The 23,668-nt window shown below is 35.9% G+C and overlaps 3 protein-coding genes across 3 annotated transcripts in view; 1 reads left to right on the top strand and 2 right to left on the bottom strand.

The window, feature by feature from the left end:
• Positions 1–683: 683 nt before the first annotated feature.
• Eip63F-1 (Ecdysone-induced protein 63F 1) lies at positions 684–10,448 on the bottom strand. The gene is made up of 6 exons (XM_089843760.1): positions 10,157–10,448; positions 2,936–2,969; positions 1,749–1,892; positions 1,477–1,613; positions 1,233–1,344; positions 684–1,155 (listed from the first exon to the last, which is right to left on the bottom strand). The coding sequence occupies exons 1-6, from the start codon at positions 10,352–10,354 to the stop codon at positions 1,133–1,135; spliced, it is 648 nt and encodes a 215-aa protein (XP_089699886.1). The 5' UTR covers positions 10,355–10,448; the 3' UTR covers positions 684–1,132.
• Positions 10,449–14,547: 4,099 nt separating this feature from the next.
• On the bottom strand, positions 14,548–17,214 carry LOC149661737 (GTP-binding protein Di-Ras1-like). The gene is made up of 3 exons (XM_089843881.1): positions 16,505–17,214; positions 16,182–16,424; positions 14,548–15,674 (listed from the first exon to the last, which is right to left on the bottom strand). The coding sequence occupies exons 1-3, from the start codon at positions 16,815–16,817 to the stop codon at positions 15,298–15,300; spliced, it is 933 nt and encodes a 310-aa protein (XP_089700007.1). The 5' UTR covers positions 16,818–17,214; the 3' UTR covers positions 14,548–15,297.
• Positions 17,215–20,096: 2,882 nt separating this feature from the next.
• LOC149661733 (organic solute transporter subunit alpha-like) overlaps positions 20,097–23,668 on the top strand; it is a 62,085-nt gene continuing 58,513 nt past the window's right edge. Inside the window, exon 1 of the mRNA XM_089843288.1 lies at positions 20,097–20,387. The gene's annotated coding sequence lies outside the window, so the exon portion shown is untranslated. The remainder of the gene's footprint in view (positions 20,388–23,668) is intronic.

Genomic DNA, 23,668 nt, shown 5'->3' with positions numbered 1-23,668 from the left:
CCTTGAATGGTTTTCCTCTTGGAATTTTATATGATTCTATAGCTAGCCCGCGTGAAACAAATTTTTAAGCCTTGGTAGTTTGATCTCAATTTTCGCATGATCTAGGAGGCTACTGTCGAGGTCGAAAGGTCAATTTTTAGGCGGTGGTGTGTCGCGAACTGGCGGCACTCTCGAGAAATATTTTCCGTAACGAATTAAGTGGTTAAGCCTAATATGCACGTTGACCATGGGGTAGTGGTTATGTAATTTAATATGTCGGTATGTTGAAAATATTAAGACAGTCACGTAGTTTTCCTTATTTATTTAAAAGACTTTTGGAACCCAGAAACATGGGTAAACTTAGTTTTTGATTGGTAATTATGTGGAAATAGTTTATGTTGAAAGAAATTTGGGGGTTATTTTGGGTTTTAATACTAGTTTCCTTGGGGTTTAATTATTATCTCTATTTCCTAGGTTAGGTTTCATTGTTTCAAGGTCTCTGATTGACGTCCAAGGTTTTGATGGACATTTTTTAGAAACTGCGAGGATACACGATACAATCGCCATGCCATAAGATTATCATTGAAATCATGAACTTCTCAAGGTAAGCGATCTTAGCCTCTTAGGCAAATTCATTTTAGGTTAGTTTCGGTGTAGGCTTAAAGGATGTACCATGGTAAGGTTGTCAGTAAATAGAAACAAACCGAAGTAAAATTGTTTATACTTTTAATACCGGTATTTAAAATCATATGAACAGTTAGTGAAATATATTACCCCATTTAGGGCGTATTTAATATGAAACAAATTCGGTAGAATCCTGCCAAGGGTTAACGAATATTGATAAAAACTCATCAGAGTAAAAATGAAAGAAATTAAAACAAAACTAAACTTTGCCGTAACTAAGGCTATAACACGCTCCAGCCAATTACGCTTTAAATATTTTTTCAACCTTAACTAATGTCGGGAAAATTAGTTAGTTGTCGCTCCCTGTTGACTAGTTGACAATATTTGGCCAGAATAGTCCTGATATATTTTTAATTTTTCTATTTACACGATGAATGGCTTCCATTGCCCTTCAGATTTGAGTCTTTCGATAATACATGTATTTCACACGCGAATATAAAAACCAAATGATGAAAACTGGCACTAAATATCACAATAATATTCTGACAAACTCTGAAATGGTAAAAACAAGAAAAAAAAAATAGAATTAGACTTTATCCAAGGTATCACGAGAAAGGTCATTTGTTTACCTTCATAATTTATTCTGCCATCGTTGTCAATGTCTGTGGCTTTTAACATATCATCCAGTTGGGTTTCCGAAACTGCCTCTCCTATCATTTCCATCGCTATCCTTAACTCGTCCTATTTATATTTAAAAAAGAAAAAATATCCATGAAATATTTCCAAAAGATGAATTAGTTTTGGAAGCCAATTTTGTTTAGAGGAGTCAGTGGTTTACACTTTCGGTTTTGGCTCCGCTTGAGGAATTTTTACCTTGGTTATGAAGCCATTTCTGTCCTTGTCAAAAACTCTAAAGGCCGCTAGTAGGTCTTCCATGACGTCATCGTCTTGGGCACCGGTTTGTCTCGCCATCCAATTCATGAATTCATCCTCGCTTATTAAGTCATCGTCTGTTTTAATGAAAGCCACACAGTGAAACATTAACAATGGCTTCCGAAGTACTTGTGTGGAGTTGCAAATAGACTGTTTGCTTTCATATTCATTCGAAACAATCAATTCTCGAAGACTTTGATTAGAAAACTCACCTCGTTTACTGGCATCTTGTATTAAATTATGAATCATCTCGTCACTCAGTAAAATTCCCAGGGAATCTAACATGCATTTGATTTCACTGGCATTGACCCTTCCATCTTGGTTTTTATCCAACATTGAAAAAGCCGCCTTCATCTCTGTCCATGAAAAAAAAAAAAAAAAATTAATTCCGATTTAATTATACACCATATCCAGGGAGGATATTTATTTTTATTTACGGAAGCTCTATGCCTATGCCTATATTTTTGGAATCGGTTCAGAGGGTACTACTTCATTGCAATATGTTAGATATCTTTGCCAAGTTTCGCTTTTAACCGCGGCTTAGGGAGTTGAACTACGGGTTAAGAACAACAGATTTAACTGTTCTTTTGAATTTTTCCGAATAAAACACGAAACAACTTCGTTCGGAATTTCTATACAAGACTGTTCAGATGGGTTCCGCTTTTGTGGTTGGCATTTGAAAGCCATTTATTATGAAAGGAAGAAAAGGTGTTCTTCAGTTTCTTTCTTCGGGAATAGTTTTAAACTTTTAATTGAGGAAGTGGTTGATTCTCTTTGTTTAAGTTTTTGCATTCTGTCTGCAATTCCGTCTCAGTGATTGAAATGTTTGTGTTATTTCCCCGTCATCCGCTTTAATTAAGACAGTTAATGCTATTCTGGGATGTAGGTTGCAATTAATTTATTTCGGGATGTAGAATAACTTAATTTAGTTTAATTTGTAAAAATTCTCGTGGGGTCTGAAATTTCATCGCTTGAACGCGCGAACTACATCTAAACTACTCTAAAATTTGAATCATTGAATGGCTCATTGTACTATTCTTGGGAACTTCTTAGGATTGCGACAATTGATCTACTTCTACCTGACTTCTAAATAGAGTTAGGAATAAATAAAATAGTCCTAGATGCTTTGGTAATTTTATTTTTTATTGAAACTTGGCACGTGGTTTCAAGAATTAAAATTTTATTTTGTTATTGTGGGAGGAGGGAGTTCTTTTGATAAATGATTTCAGGACACCTGACTGAAAATGTTTTTCGGTGTGTAATTAGTTTAGACAAAAATGTTTACGCTGCTATTTTACATTTTACTTTTTTGCCCCCCTCCAAACCGTCTATTTTGGGTTTTTTACCTCTGGGATGAGCGGGATAAAAATAGTTCAAGATATAATAGAATGTTTCTTACCTCTAACTTGGGCGTCTGTTAATAATGCGGCATCCTAGAAAAATTAAAGAAAAAATATGATTAATTTCCCTGCCTTAACCACAAGAAAATAAGCTATATGGCGTATGGTGTTCTATAAAACGTTGTTTTTAACCTACAAGATTCTACTCTCCTCCCTTCACCTTGGACCATTGTAAACAACCGTTCAGTCCTAACACAAAATGACCCTTATGTAAATAACTCGTAAAAATTCACTAAGAACTCGGGGAAGAATGAGTTTATAGATTGTCCCAACTTGGTCTGTCTGTCTGTCCCCGATCTGTCTTAACTGAGTTTCAGTGCATGGATATCTAGTTTTATATAAAGTTGCCAGGGAATACTTGTTTAATATAAAAATGGCCTTTTAGGGTCGCACCTATCTAACAATAGATCAAGATTAAGAAGGTATTTTATTGCCACGCTTTCATCTTAATTTGACATTTTATAAGTGGAGAGAAGCCTTTCTGTCGATTTTTATTATTTTCCTTTTTTTTTTGACCATTTGGATCTATAGTAAAATATTTATTCTTAAGGTTCTGAGCCCAAGGTGTTTTTGCCAGAATTTGTTTTCTCTTTGGTGGTATAGTCTTACGCATTGCCACGTGACGAGGTCTAAACACCCCTAGCCAATGAAGGTCTCTTTATAGACAATATATAAGTAATTTTTAAACCCTACAAGAATATCGAAGGACGTTTAGCTATTGCACCATAACCTTTATTTATTTCTGGTTTCTAAGTATTCCCATTTACACTTTCGGAAACCTATCTACCATTTGTCATGTTACGCATTTTAAAACCGTTGGATTTTAGCCAACTAAGGTCCGTTTTTTTCCCCTAATTGATAGAGTTCCAGGTCCGAAGCTAAGTCGTGGGTGTGTGATATACATTCCCTATGCTTTTCTGTTTATTTCTAGCGTCATACTTGCAAAGTATCTTGTTTTTCCCACGGATTAACTTTTGTTTAACTATAATCCTCTCTGAAATTGAATCTGAACCCACTCAATTAGGATGGATACAATCAAGTATTCCTTAATTAGTACAAATTTAGAATCAATATTGCCAAGTCTTTTGTAAATTATTCTTGGGAGAAGATATCTAGATTATTTCCGAGAAGAATTTCCAAAAACATCCTCTCCTTAAATTCCTAAAGATCAGCTATGCCCTTGTTAAATTCCGATTTGTTTTTAAAGACAGAAGACAATGAACTCTGCTGGGGATGTTCAAAAACATCCTCGCTTTCTTTCTCTGTTTCATAACATGATATTGTCGGAAGAAGTTTTTTTTCTTTGAGTAATCTAGGTTGATTCTTTGACAAGAGGGAGATTTAAAGATGACTACCCTAGTGTCTCCCAGTCTTTAATTTTTGTTGGCGCTTTTTAGAATCTCGGCTTAATCTACCGTCGCAATCTTTAACGTTGCGTAACGTTCGTTGTTTACTCAGTACGTAATCTTGGATTAGATTTAGGATTACCTTTCTACCCCGAAAATTATTTTAAGTATGGTAGTAAGACGAAAATGTCTCTTAACCTATACCTAATTTGGTAGTTCTAAATTAGTCCAAAATCACATCGATTTCCCTGGTAGGGGCTAATTAAGGTTTGGGAGCATACCCCATGCATGTTCTTTGACACTTTGAACTCAGTTTCACCCCAAAAAAATATTCACCATTTGATTTATGGTAGAATTATCAGAAACACCTTTTACATAATAAAATCGGGTATTTTTATTAGATGACCTTGATGAAAATATCTCAACCTATGCGGTTTAATATTATCTCAGGTAGCTCTAGATAATTAAATTGCAATCTTTTGTATTAACAATCGGACGAACTCCGACTTGCCAGAATGCGTAATCTGATTGAATTAAATGACCCTGTACTAGAGTAGTGTTCATTATTCTCCTAACTGTATTGCCCACGGAGATATTAATGATAAGAACGTGGTTAGAAACAGTTAAAAGGAAGACCATATATACTCGTAGATTGAATTGACGAATGAATGAACGAGTCTATTCAATCTCCGAGCGACCTTTTATTCTAATTATAATTACTACTAATTACTCTTTCAATCTAAATTGGTTTCCATAAAAAAGGCAATCTCCTTGGTTTCAGTAGGGGTGTGGAATTTGGATAATCGTGCTGGGGAAATTGTACTTTGTCACGTAATATTTCAAGCTTTATCAGTATCACTTAGACGATCTTGTTAAATTTTGACCACAAAAAGGGTTTAAATTTACTATGTTTTCTGAATACATAATTAGGCAATTTTAATCAATCTGTTAAGTTGGCCAACTATATAACGACATGATATGTCATTATCAAGTTGCATTTCAAGATTAATAATTGAAATACTATATACTATATACTTTAAATTTAATGGACAAACACCTTTACTGTATTTAATAATTATTGGAAATGGCACCATACATTATTTATTAGTAGTATTTTGCGACTGTCAAAGGAAGATAGCTGCCACTTCTCTTTCAAGGAGTGTTTTTGTTCATAAGTGGCATGTTAAGTCCATGTTAAATAATGTAGTGACACCCCTTTATATTAACCCATAGATACTAACGCTATAAAAGGCACGTTATTGCCATCACTTTTCAAGTTTTTATAAAGAAATATCAAACTTACCACGTCCGCCATGAAGGCCACAAAACACAATTTAAAAAGTTATGTCACTGGTTTTCCTTTTTTAATTAAAAATATAGTATCCGACAATTTATGACACAATTTTTTTCCGATAAAAGTTTTAAAAACAAAAGAATTTCCTTCAGCTCGAGAAATTTATATCTTATTCCTTAAATTTTTCTCTTTCTACGTTTTTAACTTTTACTCGACTCGGGTTAGGAGATGCGGGGGAGCTGTAGAAAAATCTTTTTTGATACCACTTTTCTAAAGAGGGATGAAGAGAGACGAGTGGTTATGACGAGTAGAGATTTTTCTTGTAGGGACGAGAGCTATGGATTATAAAATCGGTCTTGTAGATGTAGAATCACTCTCAATTGAAACACGAGTATGGTGTGATTAGCCGGGATAGTAAGTACACACTGTTCAAAACTTCGCGCTGGTGGGACAGACCTGGCTGCCTGATCCTCCCGAGAAGGAGAGAGAGAGACTTAAAATAAGAGAAGTTTCTGGTGTATAAACCTCCCCCCTTTCAATACGTTGTAAAAGCTTTTGGCTAACTTCCAAAAAAATATATATCCAAAGATACTATGAGAGACATCGTGTAACGCCACCTAACTCTATAGCAAACCTACCAATACCACCCTCTCTCTCTCTCACTGATCTGTCGTCTCTGGTATTTTTCTCCGAACGGCCCGAAACGTCTTCAACTTCCAGATAATCATTATTTCCTAAGAGTGTCAATGACAAAATACCTTCCGCAGCCCTACTCTATCACTTCTTAATGCCAACAAAACTTAGGTTATAGGCAAGGCGCTCGTAATACATCCCCTAGTGTTTTTTAGACCTGCCAATTTTTTGGCCCATTCCGTTGTAAAAGGCACAACTGTGTATCTTTAGGCTTTTAGTCATATAGTTTCAAGGTCTTATAGTCCTTAAGCGACTTGTTTAACCCTTTATCTCCATTAGAGAAACCCACATTTTTAAGGCTTTGAGTTTGAAAGGTTGCGACACTTTTCTCCAACCCAATTCTTATTCAACCTCCATTTCGGAGTACTGCTATAAGAGATGCAACTAGCAACATTTTTAAGTATACTATAGATAAATTTCTTTCTTTTCCAACGATATCTAATCATCAAATTACGACAATCAGGGCAGTTGTTATGCAAAATAGCTGATAGCGTTAATTTTCTCCATCCCAATTGTTAATGCACATCCTCCACTTTGGAGTGTTTTGTTTGGACTCTCCCAAAAAGTTTTTTATTTTAAGTTTCAAGTAAAATTGTCTTCGAGAGAACCCAATCTATTTTTAACCTCGGCGATTGATTTTTGGAGATCCATATAGTATAGTTAATTATCTCTCATTAGTCTCTATACCCTCGATTTTCAACAAAATTTCACGCCCTGATCTTCCTGAAGTTGAAACTTCGGTTACAGACTGCATGGTTTTCTATGTACTATATGTAATGTTTTTGTTATACTGTTCTTATTTGTTCCTCCAAGCGTGGCCTGGTAATAGCGTGTCAGTCCGGTGACTCTTATGTCTTTCTTTCTTCGGTCCTCGTGGGACCTCTTTATTCAGTTCCCTAATGGTCAACTTATTTCGCTCCCCCACCACCGGATCTTCGATTAGATTGATTTAGAGAGGCGGGAAGGAAGAATACAGTGGTCATCTTGTTTTTCGCCTTTAGTTTTTATTTCTTTTTTTATATCTAATACCGGTACCGTCTGTCCCTTTAGTTCAGTGTCTTTCTCTTACGGTGAATTTTTGGTTTTATGTCACGTGCGATTGAGTGCCAACGCCCACAAGAAAAGTCTAGAGGATGCGGGAAAGAAAAGGTCAAGGGGTCACGTCCAGGGTGCGGTCCCCTCGGATTTCTTACCTTTCCCTTAACCACTATACCGTCACCTTTTAGTGTCTTCTTAAAACCGTCAAAAATAAGACTTTTTTGGTGGGGGGTTTTCATTTAATGAAGATATTATCCTCACGCCTTGGTCTTTTTCCTCTATTTTTGAGAGCTTTGGAATCAAGGGGGTCGGGGGAGGATGGAAGGTTCAACTGGTTGAAAAGAGATGGGAAAAGTAGTTCAGACTTTTTTCTCTTACTAAAAGAGCCTACCTATGTCTGCTTTTACCTGTCTGTTGTCTGAGTTTTGTGTTTTAACTCGTAATACAATAAGATAGTTCCAAGAAATATTTTTGTTCAATGTGTTTGTTTACACGCTAACCATTAGAGTACAATCTGACCTATTTCCTTGTAATGAGATTTTAATTACTTCTAACTTAATTATGTAGTTTAATGAAGCAGTGCCATTCTATATTAATTTTGCGTAAAGTTTAATTTAGCCAAATTAAAAAAGGTGTCATTTCTCTGTAAATTTTGTCAAATTCGCCCCTGAAGTTTTCTTTCCCTTCACTCATACCTAGCGTAAAGTTCGATGCCAACATTCAGGAGCTCTATATATTTTTAATCAGTTTTTATACAATTAAAACTTAATCATTATTAGATGAATCAATTTATATTTTGGGACAAAGATGGCAGAACTTGGTTCATTTTATATTATTATATAATCTGTGATCGATAAACAATAAGATAAAAACCTTGTAGTTTCAGTTTAAGTAGAATCCATCCTACTGTTTGCTAAAAAAACCCAAGTTTAGAAACATAAAAAATATCTACTTTGTCCAATTTAAACAATGGAAGTCATTGATAAATTGTTTCTTGATAATTTTGGGGCTTACGTGATTGACGTCATACTTAACTGATTATCGATTAGAGGTCGATAATTTATAAAATTATTCATGGACAGATTAGTCTATAGACAGCCCTTTTTTAATATCGAATTTAGATAAATTTCTAAATTTAAAGGACAGGTGGATGCGTAGTTCTTTTTGAAATATTCATTATTTTATAAATAAATTGAAAGGAAAATGAGAAAAAATCTAGCTTCCAATTATTCTTTAAGTTCTATTTAATTAACGCTTGCAATGATCATGATTAATTATAAATACACCTAAATACTTTTATTAGATATGTTAATATTTTTTTTCGGCCATAGATAATTAGTTACGGGTTCAGTGAACTTATTTCCGTATAGAAAACTAGCCTAGATATACAAGCAACACTAATCTATAAACCTAAATCTTTAGTCTATGGAGGTAACAAACATTTCTTGAAAATCAGTCGGCAGGGCTTAGGAACTAAACTTTTCACGATAAGAAGGTACTGAATCCTTAATGATGAACCGATTCGGTTTTTAAGAGTATGAACCGGCCTTTATCCGCGGTACTCTTTCACCTTGAAAATGGTTGTTTACAGTACCAGAAAAGGGTAAAGGGCAGCCAGAGAAGCTTTTAGCATTTGAAAAGGAAATATTTTCCATCGGAATAGCCTGGAGAAACCATTTTTAGGGTAAAATAAAGAGTGGGCTTTTCTCTGTCTTTGCCAAGACTTACCTAGAAAGGTCTAGACCCTATTTCCACAGAGCTTTTCCATTCCATTCGCTAAGATTTGATTCCCCCCCACCCATTCCCCGATTTATCTATCCCCTTGATGGTGCATTGCACGTTGCTCCTTCACATCTGTGGTGGTGGTTTTTCTCTGGTTTACTCTCTATCCCCGCCTGAGTTTTAAAAATAGAACTCTGGTAGGCAGACTCTGCCAGACGTGTGTCTGTATCATTGCCCCATCAGTAGCTAACAGTTGTCTTGGGAATTGAAGGTGTTCCGGTATGACCAAATACATCCTGCGCAATTACACCAGCCCCTAACCCTAACCCTACCTTTTCCACGTAACTATGGTGATGTTTTATCGCATATGAAAAAGATTACAGAATGAATCTTAACTTCGAAGGTTTAACAGTATATAAAAATAAAATATCCTAATCGTTTTGACTTGTTAGAATTTATTGATAATTTCGTCATATTGATTTATATAATTTATGTTTCGTAATATAGTGACGCATTGTCACGTTTTGATGTTGGAGTTAGATAAGCAAAGTTGCAATCCACTCCTATTAAAATTAGGTTTAGTAATATTTCCCTCCCATTTTTTTGGGAGGCAGACTTGTATCTCTACCTAAACCGAGAAAGAATTGCTCCAGCTTTTTAATAGAAATATTTTCTGGATTTTTTTTTTTTTATTTCATCGACTTGTCGAGATTCGAGGATGAGAAAATTGGAAAAAGCTTTTTCGAGGAACCTTATTGATTACTTCATCCTCTCGAGGGTGTGTCAATCTTAGATTGCACCTTACCTTAGGTAGAAGTAGCGGATCTTAAATGGCTCCCTGCCTAGCTTAACCTTGTATTAAATCTACTAAATTCCTACCTTGAAAAGGTCTCTATACCTGAGTTCACTGCCTTTGGGGGGAGGAAAAGGTTCCGTGGGATACTTTTTTATATTTCTTCGCCACCCCCACGCCGAAAAGAAGATTATATGGTGCTTGAAAATGATAGCAAATTATCCCCCCCCCCTTTCCTTTATTCCCACACATTTTTATCTCAAGTTTCACCAGCAAAATTGATTCGTATACGGTTTCTCTATATGACTGTTTTATTTTATTTTTATTTTCTTACCATTTCGTCTTCGGATTCTATTTCGTCCAATTCGTAGTCCGAGGTTTCGTCCTCTGAATCTTCGTAGTAGCTTGACCCTCTTTTCAAGGATTTGCGTGGTCTTCCGTCGTAGTTTATTGGTAGTCTGTTTAGGCAATCGGGATCCAGAAGGACCCTTAGGGGTGCCATACCACGAAACATGTTCAGTGTTTGCCACATGCGATTGGAGTTTAAAACAATGTGCAGAGCTCTAGGAGTTTCGTGATGCTAGATTTATTACGTTGTGATGGATTTTTCGACGGTGATTGCCTTTTATATCCACTCTTACTAATCCCCGTTATCTTATCAGTTAGTTGTTTCTTGTTATATATCATCTGTAGTTCTTCCCCTGAGTTTTCTATATGCATTTAAAAATAGATTTTGCTTATATAAGGTGATTTTATAAGACTATTGTCTATTGCTGCCATTTTATATAATTCTTGTTTTTTCACTTAACCCCTTCTTTAAGTACCTGTTGATTTGCAGAATCCGCAGGGCGATTGTTTTAAAGCACGTCATTGTTAACGTCACGTTTTTAGCCTCGATCTGTGATACTTACTTTCAGCAAAAACAATTCTTATCATTTTGAGTTTGAAGACACTCCTAGGCAGTCAGTCGTTGTACCGTTTAGTCGCTTTGTCGGTCTCTCTGTCACGTATACATTACGGATAAGAGTCAATTACCGAGGGTTCAAGAGAGAAGCGCTTTTTATTCCCTACAGGGAACTAAGGTTAATTGGCAAGCTCTCTGATGAATGTACATACGTCATTATCTTAATACGCTTAACTTTGCCAAAAAGGGGACTACTTAAGAGGCAGAAGTTAACATTCGGTCAGTGTTATGACCCGAACTATAGGTCAATCTGAAACTCCTTAAGTGACTGACTTAATTCTTAATTAATAATGAATCCATCAATTGAAACCACGTTTCTACCTTCAATATTAAAGAAGACACGATCTCTTTAAGCTTACTCGAGATAAAATTGGAATAAACAAGTCTGCGATCTTCCAAACAACGTTAGGTTCCTTTATTGGCAAAAACTTCTTTTTTTTTTCTTAATCGGATAGCAAAAAATTAATCTGAAGTATACAACTATTAATTCCATCTTCTCACTTTTTTTTTGATATATTTTGTTTTTTCCCCGTTTAAAATATTCTAATTATTTATTACAATTTCTAAATACTTTATTTATTTATTTTTTTTGTTGGACAATTTGTTTTTGTTTTTTTGTTCGATTTTATATTATTTCCCTTTGTACTCATTTAATTTTTTTTTAAGTTCTTATTTGCGGCTTAAAAGTTACGTGTTATTTGGTATTAATTTTTGCTATTCCGATATAATTTTATGGATTCACTCTCCTTATTTTTACAAATCGACATTAAATGTAAAGTTAGTTTCATTTTTAATATATTTAACAATTTTTAAATATTTTTTTTGTACAACAAGATTGGTATTATATAAGATATCGGGTTATAATTATTTTCTTCGTATTATAATTTTCTTTTGTTTTTTGCCAAAAAATTGCATTTTCTTTTTTTTTTTTTTTTTCAAAAACTGGGAACAATTTTCCAAACTTTTCTTCAAATTCATATGAATATACAGTTATAAGGGCACGTGGAGTTTTTGTATTTCATGTTTTTTTTTTTTTTTTGACATGTGTGAACGTCGAACGTTTCCTCACTCGAATATATTAGCAAAAAAATTTTCAAACAACAATTGTGATTTCTTTTTTAAACCGTTAATAATTGGTTAAATTTGTGTTAGGATTAAAAATATCATTGGATTTATTATAGTTAACTGAACACTCTTAAGCCTAATCTTGTAATCTGAAAGAGCGAATGGAGAGATTACGAAATTTTCCCAGCCACACTTCTACCAATTAATCTATGCCGGCAATCGAGTGCTAAATGATTCACACACACGTTGCAAAATACTTTATTATATAACGTCTAAATCAGTGTATCTCGTTGAAATCCATTTATATAATCGCGATTTAAATCGCAAACCTTCAGTAATCGTAGCGATAATTTACCAGACTAAACTTTCCATTGCATGCCAATAAACAAGTGTTTCTATTGTTGGTCAGAAAGGCGCGAAGTACGACTACATTGACATTTAGTATATAGCCTTGGAATTAGGTTATGGTCTAGAGTATTACACGTATTTGGGGGTATGATATATGGAAAACGTCTGCGGTTCAATGTACCGAAGCGGTATTCCCTGTCATAAATTTATGAGCGGAAATTTCCCATCAGACTGATGTATTTGGAATGTATAGTCCATTTCAAGATACGTTTTCAACTCTTACGAGGATGAACGCCTCTGCTTAAAGGCCGACTTCCAGCGAAAAAGGTTCTAGCGAACTGAAAACCGAGCATCGAGACAAACGACCGTGCCGATTTTCAAAGCCCTGCTGGGTCAAAAGTTGGAAGGGGTCTCGCTAACTGAAAGTCGTGCAATGTGGTTCTAGCGAACTGAAGATGAACAATAGAAATCCTTTTAAATTTATTTCCTCTCGAATTTTTGCTTTCCCCTGAAGGAAATTCTCTATTGTGTATCTTCAGTTCGCTAGAACCACATTGCGCGGCTAACAGTTAGCTAGAACCCTTCCATCTTTTACCCCAGCGGGGATTCGAAAATCGACACGGTCGCTCCATTGTTAGTCTCGATGCTCGGTTTTCAGTTCGCTAGAACTCTTTTCGATGGAAGTCGGCCTTTAACCCTTCTAATCTCTTAACCGTAATCACCCAGGTTCGTATACCGTGGCACGTGCAGAAATCTCCATTTGACACAGACTATAACGGAACCTTTCCCGCGTCCCTAAAGGTTAATTAGAATTGGGAGTGAATGGACAGACCAACCAACCAGGAGAAGCTATACGTGTACGTTGTCTTCCCTTACCATCACCGCGTATGTACTTCGATACCTATTCCAGGGGATTAGGGATGTATACATCCCTATAGGATTTTAGAGTGTGTGTAGGGATTTTAGAGTGTGTATGCTCGTCATCTGAATTTCAAAACTTTGAGGGTAATCCGCTTTTTAAAAACCACCAGGAAAAAGGCTTTTCAACTTCTCTTATAACCACATGTCTAGGCCTATAGTATAGAATGCTGCCTCTGTTCTGAACTCCCCGGGAATTCTTTGATGGCTTAAAAGATTTTCTCAGCGTTCTCTTCAGGCTGGCTTAAAAGCCCGCTCAGCCAATCAGAGTACATGGATTACCGAAAAGTAGCCCACCTTTTTCCGTATATAAATTAACTCCTGCCCACCTTTTTCCGTATATAAATTAACTCCTGAAGGATTTTTCTAATTTGACTTGAAAATAGAGGCGATTTTATTGTGTTTTTCTGAAGTAACCTTTCTCTGACGATGTCTTAATTTTATCTTGTGGTAGTTATAGATGTGTTTACGATTTTTAATATGGTTGTACCTTTACACTCCCGTTATTTACTCCTGTTAACTGCATACTAATTAGTTTAAAAGCTTTTAAGATTACCGTACCCCTAATCTAAGAGTTGTTTCGTATGAAGATTTTAACTCTTGAATTGTTTTCTAAATAGCTTACGTTTCCTTTTGTTCAATTAGTTGATAATGTTTAGAATTTAAACAGTTTTTCATCGAGATTTGGACCTGATACATTTGTTTCGTAGTATTTTCTTTCGGTTTTAACAGATAAGGTTAAATTAAATTGCAAAGTTCGACTTCTTTTTTTAATAGAAACGAGACTTAAGCGTGCGGTTCTAGCCGGTTTCATTGTAATCTTCGTGTCTGCGATATAGATCCCTTTGTCTAGAACTAGATTTAATATTAATTGCGATGATAAGCATTTATTTTCCGTTATCGTGCAGAGATTTCGGTTCTTCTTGTCTTAAAACAATAGATTTCAAATTCTTTTAACTATTGATAAATAAAATAGTGTTAATAAGCGTAAAGAATATAACAAGAGCACGTGATCGTATTGTTTCACTGCCGGTAACTCCACGTGCTATGTTGAATGACAATTAAGAAAATTATTTTCGTTCCTCCCCTCCCTCTCTCCATGCGCTCTTTCATGGGGTTTAAAAGAATACACTATTTTTTATAATTTCCTATAAATATTGACTAGTAACTATGGATTAGGAGATAAGGAAAAGGTCACAGATATGATAAAGTTGTTATTTTTTTATGGTTCCGTCAATTATTAAATCTGTATTTTTTCGGCAATTAACGTCATAGACAATTTTTTTTATTGCAAATGAGAAGAGATAAAAATACTGGGTTGTTTTTACAAAATATCATCTCTCTCTTTCTCTCTTCGACACCTTTTGTTTTTTAAGTTAAACGGTTTTAATTTTTTTTTTGCGGTTACAATATTTTAAAGCGCTGGTGACACATATTCGAAATTTAACATTTCTCCTAACTATAAGTTAGGAGATTAACTCAGAAGAGATAAAATTATGTCACCGTCACTTTAAATCAATCGGGATAAAAATAGTCGATAAAAATATTTGGAGGGAGTTTTCAACAATGTTTTTTAAAAGCGTGTTTATATGGCGAAAAAATTTACAAACGTTATATGTATATATATATATATCTAATGTTTACAATGGTTGGGAAACTTTTGTTTTTATATACGACAGAACTCACTTTGTTTTATATATTACATTTCATTCCCCTTTTTCCCGTTGAAGTATTTTCTTGACATTATTTTTGAAGAATAACAACCTCTGGTTGGTCTTAGACCTTTTACTTTTTTTAAAACACAAACAAACAACCTCGCTTTTGCTGATGCTCAACTCCAGTTTTTTTTTTTTTTTGATATATTATTAGGAAAAAACCACGTCAAAACGTTGAAATAAAGGTGTTGTATGTATGTAGCAGTTTAGTTTTCATCCGAAAGTGATTTTTCATTTTTTATATCGGATTTTTTTTTTCTTTTTCGGATGTATTTTTTTGAAATTGATAAGGTGTAGAAAGGGTTATACTTTTTTTGTATCTTACATTATTTTTTGTTTTTCGTTTTGGAAGTTGTTTCAGGTAGAAGAGAAACATTAGGAATGTTAGGTTAACGTTTTGTTTCATTCTGTGGCTGTTTTTGGAGTTCACACCCTTTTTTTTTACGTGGGGACGGGGATAGGGTCTCACGAGACAGCGCAACTGTTTCGTTTCCGGCCCAATCCTCCCGTGGATGGTGGTCTCAACAGACCAGGATTGACGGGCAAGGATCGCCGCCTCATTCTTGATCGACTTCCGCCCGGCATGTCCGACGTGGGACTTCCCTGGGGCGGGTGAAATTGAAGTTTGCTCTTTTCCTCGTCCGGAGAGACCTTGACAATCGGTGGAGGGACAGCCGGCAGTTTTCCCATTTTCTGAGCTTGTCTCAAGAGGCTGCGAAACGCCTCGATGACCCCGTGACCCGTCAACGCTGAACATTCGGCGTAACTTTGTTCCCAGTCCATACAGACCAGAGCTTCGGCGATTTCTCGATTGACGCAACGCTTCGTTTGCTCCGGATCATCTAACGACGCCAAGATGGAAGAAGAATTAACAAGAGGGATAGGAAACAAACACTCTAATTAATCCCAAATTCTCTACAGACAAAGCGGACTTAATTCTACAAATAGAAAGGGTTTATTCCTTGAACATCCCTGTTTCAACTCTCTGATGTCTTTACTTCGTTTCAAATTTGAACTCGCGCTATGTTTGCGATTCTAGATAGCCCCCCTATGTAAAGAAACAACCGCCCTGGTGCGCTGGTGTGTATTATTCTTGGCAAACGCGACACAAAAGCCAATCAGTAGATCCCTTCCCTTCCCTTTCCACAACGAAAATTGGATTCCAGACATTGCTTATCATCATGGCCATCACAATGATCCATTTTTATCCATACCCCCTCTCTCTCCCTCTCTCTCTTTCGTTCCATCGCTCCGGGATACAAGGATGAAATGGAGACCCGGGAAAATATTAAGAGGATAGTGTCTATAGGAACAGTCGTCTACAGGGTGCGAGAAAGACGATTACGTACCTTTGTCATCTTCGGATGTGTCATCCAGATCGCATTTGTTGGCGACAACGACGGTAGGAGCGCCTTCCGGACGAATCTCCAACAGCAAGTCTCGCAAACGCCGGACTTCCTCGAAAGATTCGCTGTCCTCAATGGAGAAGACCAAGAGGAAGGCGTCCCCTCTCTCCACCGCCAACCTACGCATGACGGGAAATTGGTACGAACCACTCGTGTCTAGGATGTCCAGAGCAAACGACGCTCCTCCTGCATCGGGAGGAAAAATAAGTCACTCCGGGAAGATAAATCGAAATATAAATTTATATTTGCTTTTCAACCTAACGCACCCAAATTGAAATCGGCTTTATGCATTTCTTCAATGGTTGCGCTATAACCGATAGTGAATTGGCCGTAGAGAAAACGTCTTATCAACGCCGATTTTCCAACTCTCGCCGCTCCTAGAACAACCAACCGGAAATGGGCTTGATTTGGAGGGGGAGAACCGGAGGTGTGTGCCGTAGGTGACGCCGACGCTGTCCTATTGTGACCTACTAAATGATGTCCGATCTCCGGGTCGACGGCCGACGCGACCCTGGACAGAAAACCCCTGGACGCTCGTCTCTCCTTATTCAGGAAACGGGGTCGAGGGGTTAGGGTCATGGATACCAAGTCTAGATCGTCTTCGTCTCCCGGACTCTCTACCGCCGTCGTTTGCTGTTATTAAAGAATGATAAATCCAGAAAATATGATCCTGTAATTTGGATATAGTTGAGCCGGCAGAAGTTGCGTTATTCAAAACCTTCTTTCATATTTTTTTTTCTTTCAAACTAATACTTGGAGCAAGGATGCAATCAATCTCTCTTGTCCTCCTACGCGGCGTAATCATTTTTTTTAAAGATACGTCTTGTTTCAACATCCTTCATCAATCAAACGTGCCAGATTAAACCCTTATTTTACCCACTGGGTCTGTATGAAAGCGCGATTATTATCAAAGTAACCGCTGTACAAAAAGCTTCCAATGTTGCTTAAGCTGTTTAAACATCCCTCAGCAAACGGTCGTTAATAACCAAACTCTTATACGAGAAGTTATTAAGCAAAATTTAGTACATTAAATAAACCAAGATTAATATTTACAATATTAAATCTTTATCACCCTTACTTTTAAATGAAAATTCTTACTATCATTAAATTATTTGAATTAGGCATAACTTAGGGCCAAAAACTAATTAAATAAGAGTGTAATTAAGGTAAACATAGTTGCCGAAAAACCTATTAGCCCAAATCATCTTATTGGACATTACGTTTAAAAATCTCTTCTGTAGATCGTAAAGTTTTGGTTCAATATATCGGAGAATGAATGATTTATAACTAAAAAAAAGGATGGAGGTTCTTTATCTAAGAATAAACCCAAAGTAAAGACAAGGGATTAATTATTTCACAGGGAAACCTCTTCCTTTTTCTAACTGGTAAACAAACACGCTTCCCTCTATTACCGGTCCAAAGAAACCAACCCGAGTCTTTTTTTTTTTATTCGGTCATGTTATCGAATAATCGATACGGATAAGATTTCGAGAGTAAGGGAAAAACCAGTCCAAGATGTTACTCCATCTCCATCCTTCTTCGTCCTATCAGAAGCTTCGTCTTTTCCGGCGGCTTTTAAGAATAGGTGGGAATGAAAGTTAAGATTCCTCCTGACTTGGAGAGAAAGGTTTAGGCGATTTTAACCATTTGTTTGGGCTCTCTGAAACTGGGCGAAATCCTAAGGTCGGGAATTTGGATAGCTGGGAAGGGAATGAAGGCTTCTAAAGCTCCGTGGCCGATGAAAACTAATTACTCACGCGGTGAAACTTCTCACCCTTCTTTTCCATCCCCATCAACCCCGTTTCTAAAAATATTCACTTGATCCTACGTTCCTAGCGCTCGCTATTCACTTCCTTAGAACTGGAAGAAGTAAGAGCCGGGGATATTTTGCAAATTTACTTTTCTTAATCTTCTCCTCCTCCTCCTCTTCCAATTTTTTTCTCTCTCATTTCTTTCTTAATTACTTCTCTCTTAAAATTAACCAATGAGAGAGAAGATTCGGATACTGGCTATATTTGAAAATGATAATATATTCATGTATGCGTATTTTTATTATATCTTTTTAAAAAGTTAATTAGGTTTTCACGCGGGAAGGAAGTAAGAATGATATTTCCAGAAAGTCTTAAATTTTAGAAACTTATACTTGGTACGCCGCTTCAACCGAATTTTTGAAGTTTGCTGCACTGGGCTTTTATTATGCAAATATTGGATTCTCGCGAATTGTACGATGAAAACAATAGGATGTCGCCGTTTTTTCATACTTCTCTTTTGGGATCTCTTCAAAGTTCTTGCCTCTTTTACTTGAAAATAATCCGTTTAAAACACGGGTACTTCTTTCTCTTTAGAATTTTAAAAAATGTTTCAGAATTTGTTTTTATTCTGACGGGGAGATTATGTTTCATTCATAGGAGTCTTACGTAAAATATTCTGCTGGTACTTTTAGGGTCAAAGTCTTACGTAATCTCTCTGGATATAAATGTCAAAATGCGCAGGAACCTTTCGAGGTTCAAATGAACGGAAAGGGGAAATTTCGAGGTGGGCGAGCTAGGAACCATTCGAGATCTAAAAGGTCAAAGTTCGATTTTGACTAAGAGTAAATAAATCCATTCCCCCTAATCACTCGCGAATATATTTGAAAAATGGAAGAAATACGCCTAACGATAGGAGAAGCTGAATAAAGAAAGCTTAGTCTGTTTATTCGATTGATTTGCTAAGCCTGAAGATTAATTAGGATATTGACAATACGTCGTTGATTCCTAAAATACACAGAATTTAAGCCTTTTCCCCCTTTTTTAAATTCAATTCCAAAATTTAACCTTCAAAATTTTACGGAATCTAAAACTTACACAGCAGAAACCCGAGGAGATATGGTATGTAGGCTTAAGTATTTTAAGATGGATTGTAGCAACCTATCCAACCTGGTCTCGAGAGTAGAGTAATTATTTTTCTTTGCTTGGTTTCCGGTTCGTATTCCGGAAACTTCCTCGTCCTTTTCCGCTACTTTGATTCACGGGGACGAGTTAAGCCTAAAAAGTACCGGGGCTACCCCATCTTTCTCGAATTAGATTTTATTCCAAGTCGATCCGCGTCTCGCTTCCGGCGCGCGTTTTCAAAGGAACTCTCTTTTACTCTCTCATCTTCCAATCCCCAGCTTCTTCCCTCGATTTTATGTTATGTCACGTTTATAATTTAAATTTAAACAAGAAAGAAAACTAGTTGATACGTATTAAGATGAAGACGTATTTAAATCACCGTTTCATAAATCCCTTCTAATAAACTGGAATTATGAATCCTTGATAGAATCAAAATTCTATACGAGATAATCGGATTTTATCTCCTACACCGTATCTTTTCCCTGAACATTGATGCGAAAAAAAAAAAAATGGTATGTACCAATTGCTTGCGAGCCAGTAGTGGCTCCTCCCTGTTTCAAAAGGGATCTACTAAGAAGGCAAATAAAGATTCATTCATTCATTGCGGGTTAAAAATTTCTACAGGCGCCGTATAGAAAATACATTGCGAGTTTTCCGCCTGTAAGAGGGCTTCTCCGTAAACACGGCGGCGCCGCGGGCGAAACATTATTAGGGGCGCATTCCCACGAACTTCTTTTTTTCCCGCTGTAATTTGTCTTTATACCTTTCCTCCTAAGGTTATACAGTGTGGAAAAGATCGTACAAACACGATAATTCCGTCTCTTTATTGTTAGTTATGTAATATTTATTTGTAATTTCGTGTTTCTGCAGTTTAGTATATTGATTTTTTCCGCGATTTTTGGACAAATAATGTGTTGGGTTTGATCTCTTTCACATTGTATTATATAAGTTAGAATTTATGGCGACGTTGAATAAATGAAATTGAATTATTAACTAGGAAGGAGCGTAGACCTGTTAATTTCCTGGTGTTGGTTCATGAACCTTCAGTGTTCTGATGTAATTATATTTTCTCTCTCTATTTGAAAGGTGGCAAAGTAAATAGAAGAGGAGAGGCGAATGGTCACGAAGCGAGAAAGGAGTCCGGAATAAAAATCATCCTTTATCCTAGTACAAACATAGACGACGTGAAGAAGTAAACCTTTTCGAAACTTCTGGGATCTCACTCACTTCGTCACTCTCTCCCGCTGACAAACGTCGACCCAATTTTATACCTCAGGTAGGCCAAAGTCTCGGATTAACTCAGTGGTGAAGGGTGTGTGTCGTATGGGTGGGGAATGGGGAAGAAAGATCGAACCTAGGGATGTATTATGGCGCATGCGTTGTACTTGGAATTCGATCCCAGGACTGGGTTCATATAGTCATCGACATTTGGCAGAAATGTCACTGTTACCGACCTCTTTGGTTGCTACTTTGTTTTTATTCCCGGTCCTGGGCTTTTCCCCTTTTTTTATATACTTAAGAATGGTTTATTTTTTGCTTATACGTGGAAGGTTATTTTGGTCAGATCCTGATTGGGGTTGTTACGTAAGGACAAGATTGTAGAAATGCTACGGTGACGGTAATACCAATTTATTCAAGTGCAACTTGATTAATAATGGAGACAGATACTCCTCGTGAACAGTTTACACCAAGTTAAGTATTAAACATTGGTAACACCGTTGGCCAAGCATTTCTCACGATCTAGATGTCACTATCTTTTCGTATTCCTTAGTCTACTATATTTGTCTCTTGGTATTATTTCGGATTCTGTGGAAACACCGGTGTGGTTATTAGCTCACGTTGTTTTATAAAGACAATGTCTATTGGCGTACGAGCCGTGTCCATTCTTAGATATGTAAGAAAGATAAACCTTATGTTATGTTACTTTTAAATCTACCTAATCTGACACCGAGTTCGAATTTAAGTTGAAAAAAAGAGCGCTTTATTCAAAATCGATTTTTGAACGCGGCGTGTACGTGCGCTATGAAATTTACAAATGGATAATTTACGCGCGTCATTTCGCAGTTAGTATTATTGCTCTGGGTGAAAAGTCACTTCAGAATGACGTATAAGATAGATGAGTTATTCAACAAAATGTCCACTTTCTCACGTCGTAGTGAAATATGTTTTTAATGAGATCCTTTTGAGACTCGGAACTTTAAAAAAAAAAATCAATTCATATCCGTTTGTGTTTTCCTATGAGATTTCTCTACGTCTCTGATTGGCTAGAAATTTCTTATTCCTTTCTTTTCTTAGCTTATACCTCTCCATAATCTTTCCGAATCATTTGCCAAGGCTTCTCCTATTCGTACACATAAGCTTGTTGCTTCAGTTATCAATGATGGATTTTTTTTGTACCATTTTTTTTTTTGCTTGGAGCTGGCAGTAGCACCAAAGGCAAGTTAAAATTTGCCTCTTACCTAACCGGGGCCTTTTTTTCTCTTAACCTTAAAGTACTGGCGTTGTCAGGTGTTTAGGTCGTTGTGAACGGCGAGGCTATTTTTAGGACGTTGCTCTCTTTTTCTGTACCTGGTGGTTTTGTGAATTGGTTCAAAGGCAGGGATTCATAAATACGGATGGTGTTTTTTTTTGTCTTCTTCTTCAAGATTATCCCGTTAGCCCCTTTCCAAACTATGGTTTCATTCATTGTTTTAAAGTGAACGGGGTTTAGTTTTCTCTAGCGATTTCATCCTCCATCGTACCTGGTTTTTTTTTCTTTTTTCTAAGAGATGATAAATGCGTTTTGTAAATCCAGAATATATCTTCAGTTTTCATTTTTTATTTATTTTGAAGAAAAGTGGGGTAGAATTTTTTTCTTCAAAGATAGTAATATAGGTATAACTATGGAATGGATTGCAGTAGGGTTAATGACGTTTTGATTACGTAATAGTTGTTTTTATACTGTTTTTTTCTGGGTATTTGTTTAAGAGTACAACCTATTCTATCTGCTAAGCCTAAACCCCCTTTTGATATTTTTATGGAAATCTTAATATTAACGGCGAATTTAGGGGTGTACCTACTCAAACTTAGAGCTGAACTGAGCTGAACCTCCATGCATTTTCCCCATCAATATTGAATTTAATTGTATATTTAGAACATTCCCTCTTGGTATGACCTATTTTTAGACATAGACATTCTGTGGTTCGCTAAGTTTGTTTTGCATAACTGTCTGTCTAGACTCTAGAGGTTATAATATTAATATAAATTCAAATTAAATATGTGTGCAATATATTTAAATGCATTATCATTCAATTTGAAGAAGAGGTATAGTAAAATCAAATGTACGAAACCGAATCAACGAACGACTCCTCTGCCCCCAACCTAATTACTTCTAAAGAATAATTTAAAAATGGGCTAGGGGGCTTTGAATAACGTTATCAGATCTCTTGTTTAAATTAATTTCCTTTGGAAATGTTATTACTCACTCCCCTTATAATAATATTCATGTCTCTCTAATAATTAAAATATCACCTGAATTAATTTTTGAAAACTAACTGAAACTCGAGTATATTTCTGCATGAATTGTTTTCACTCCAATTTTGACTTTCGTTCGTATTAATTTAGGAAACCGTATTCAAATTTAAAATTAACTTAATTAATTACATAGCATTTTGTTATATTTTCAAAATATTCAAACCATGCTGTTAGTCTGGTCAGAAATGTCCGAAATGCGACCTCGTAACCTTTAAAGGAATTAAATGAGGTTATTGCACTGGGTCCCATTTAACCCTTATCTTCGTTTTACTGGGGTCACAAATGAGAGAAAAAGGATTGCTGGAACAAAAAGAAAAAAAGAATTTGGAGTTTCTCTGGGTTTTTTTGGGTTTTTTTTACAAGCCCGACGGCGTGAAATTAGATTTATACTGGTTTAAAAAGAACCTATTTTTTCACTATTCTTTATATTCCTTGAGGATTTTTAGGCCTAGCGAATTCCAACGAAAAAAAAGCGAACTTGTTATGCGATCTGAGCTTTCACTTGATATGAAAAAAAAATTTACTTTTCCTTAGATTTTTCTATGGGTTTTAGTGACAAATTCTTTGAAGTTTACTTACAGTGTATCTAGTTAAAATTCCCTTGTTGTTTTAAGTATTAATATATACGTAAAGTTTTTTTTAGATTTCCTTAGGATAAGGTTTTTCTAAATCTATCAGGTACCGAGACCCAGATTCATCAAAACCAAACTCTAATGTAAATATTTAAAAAGCAGTTCAGACTCTTACTTATCCTGAAATTAGATTCTAAGAGTTTTTATAAAAAAAAATTATGAAGTTATTTTCTATTTAATTTCCTGAAATTATACATTTTCTGTTGGAAAGACTTGTCCACGGATTAAACTTAATATGCATAGACCCTCCCCCTTCCAAATTTTTTTGTTGATATATTCCTCTTAGTAATTTTTAAATATTTATATATATTTATATATATTTAAATCAAAATCCTTTAAATCCAGTCTGCAGGAGATAGTGAACAAGAATACTTAATGTGTACCCCTATTGGACGCCTAGTACCACCTGACG

Source organism: Phalangium opilio, unplaced genomic scaffold, assembly GCF_054372755.1.
Source record: "Phalangium opilio isolate 3A_F unplaced genomic scaffold, DU_Popi_V2 ptg000070l_1, whole genome shotgun sequence".
NCBI classification, from domain to species: Eukaryota; Metazoa; Arthropoda; class Arachnida; order Opiliones; family Phalangiidae; genus Phalangium; species Phalangium opilio.
This window is presented reverse-complemented; position numbering and strand designations above follow the sequence as displayed.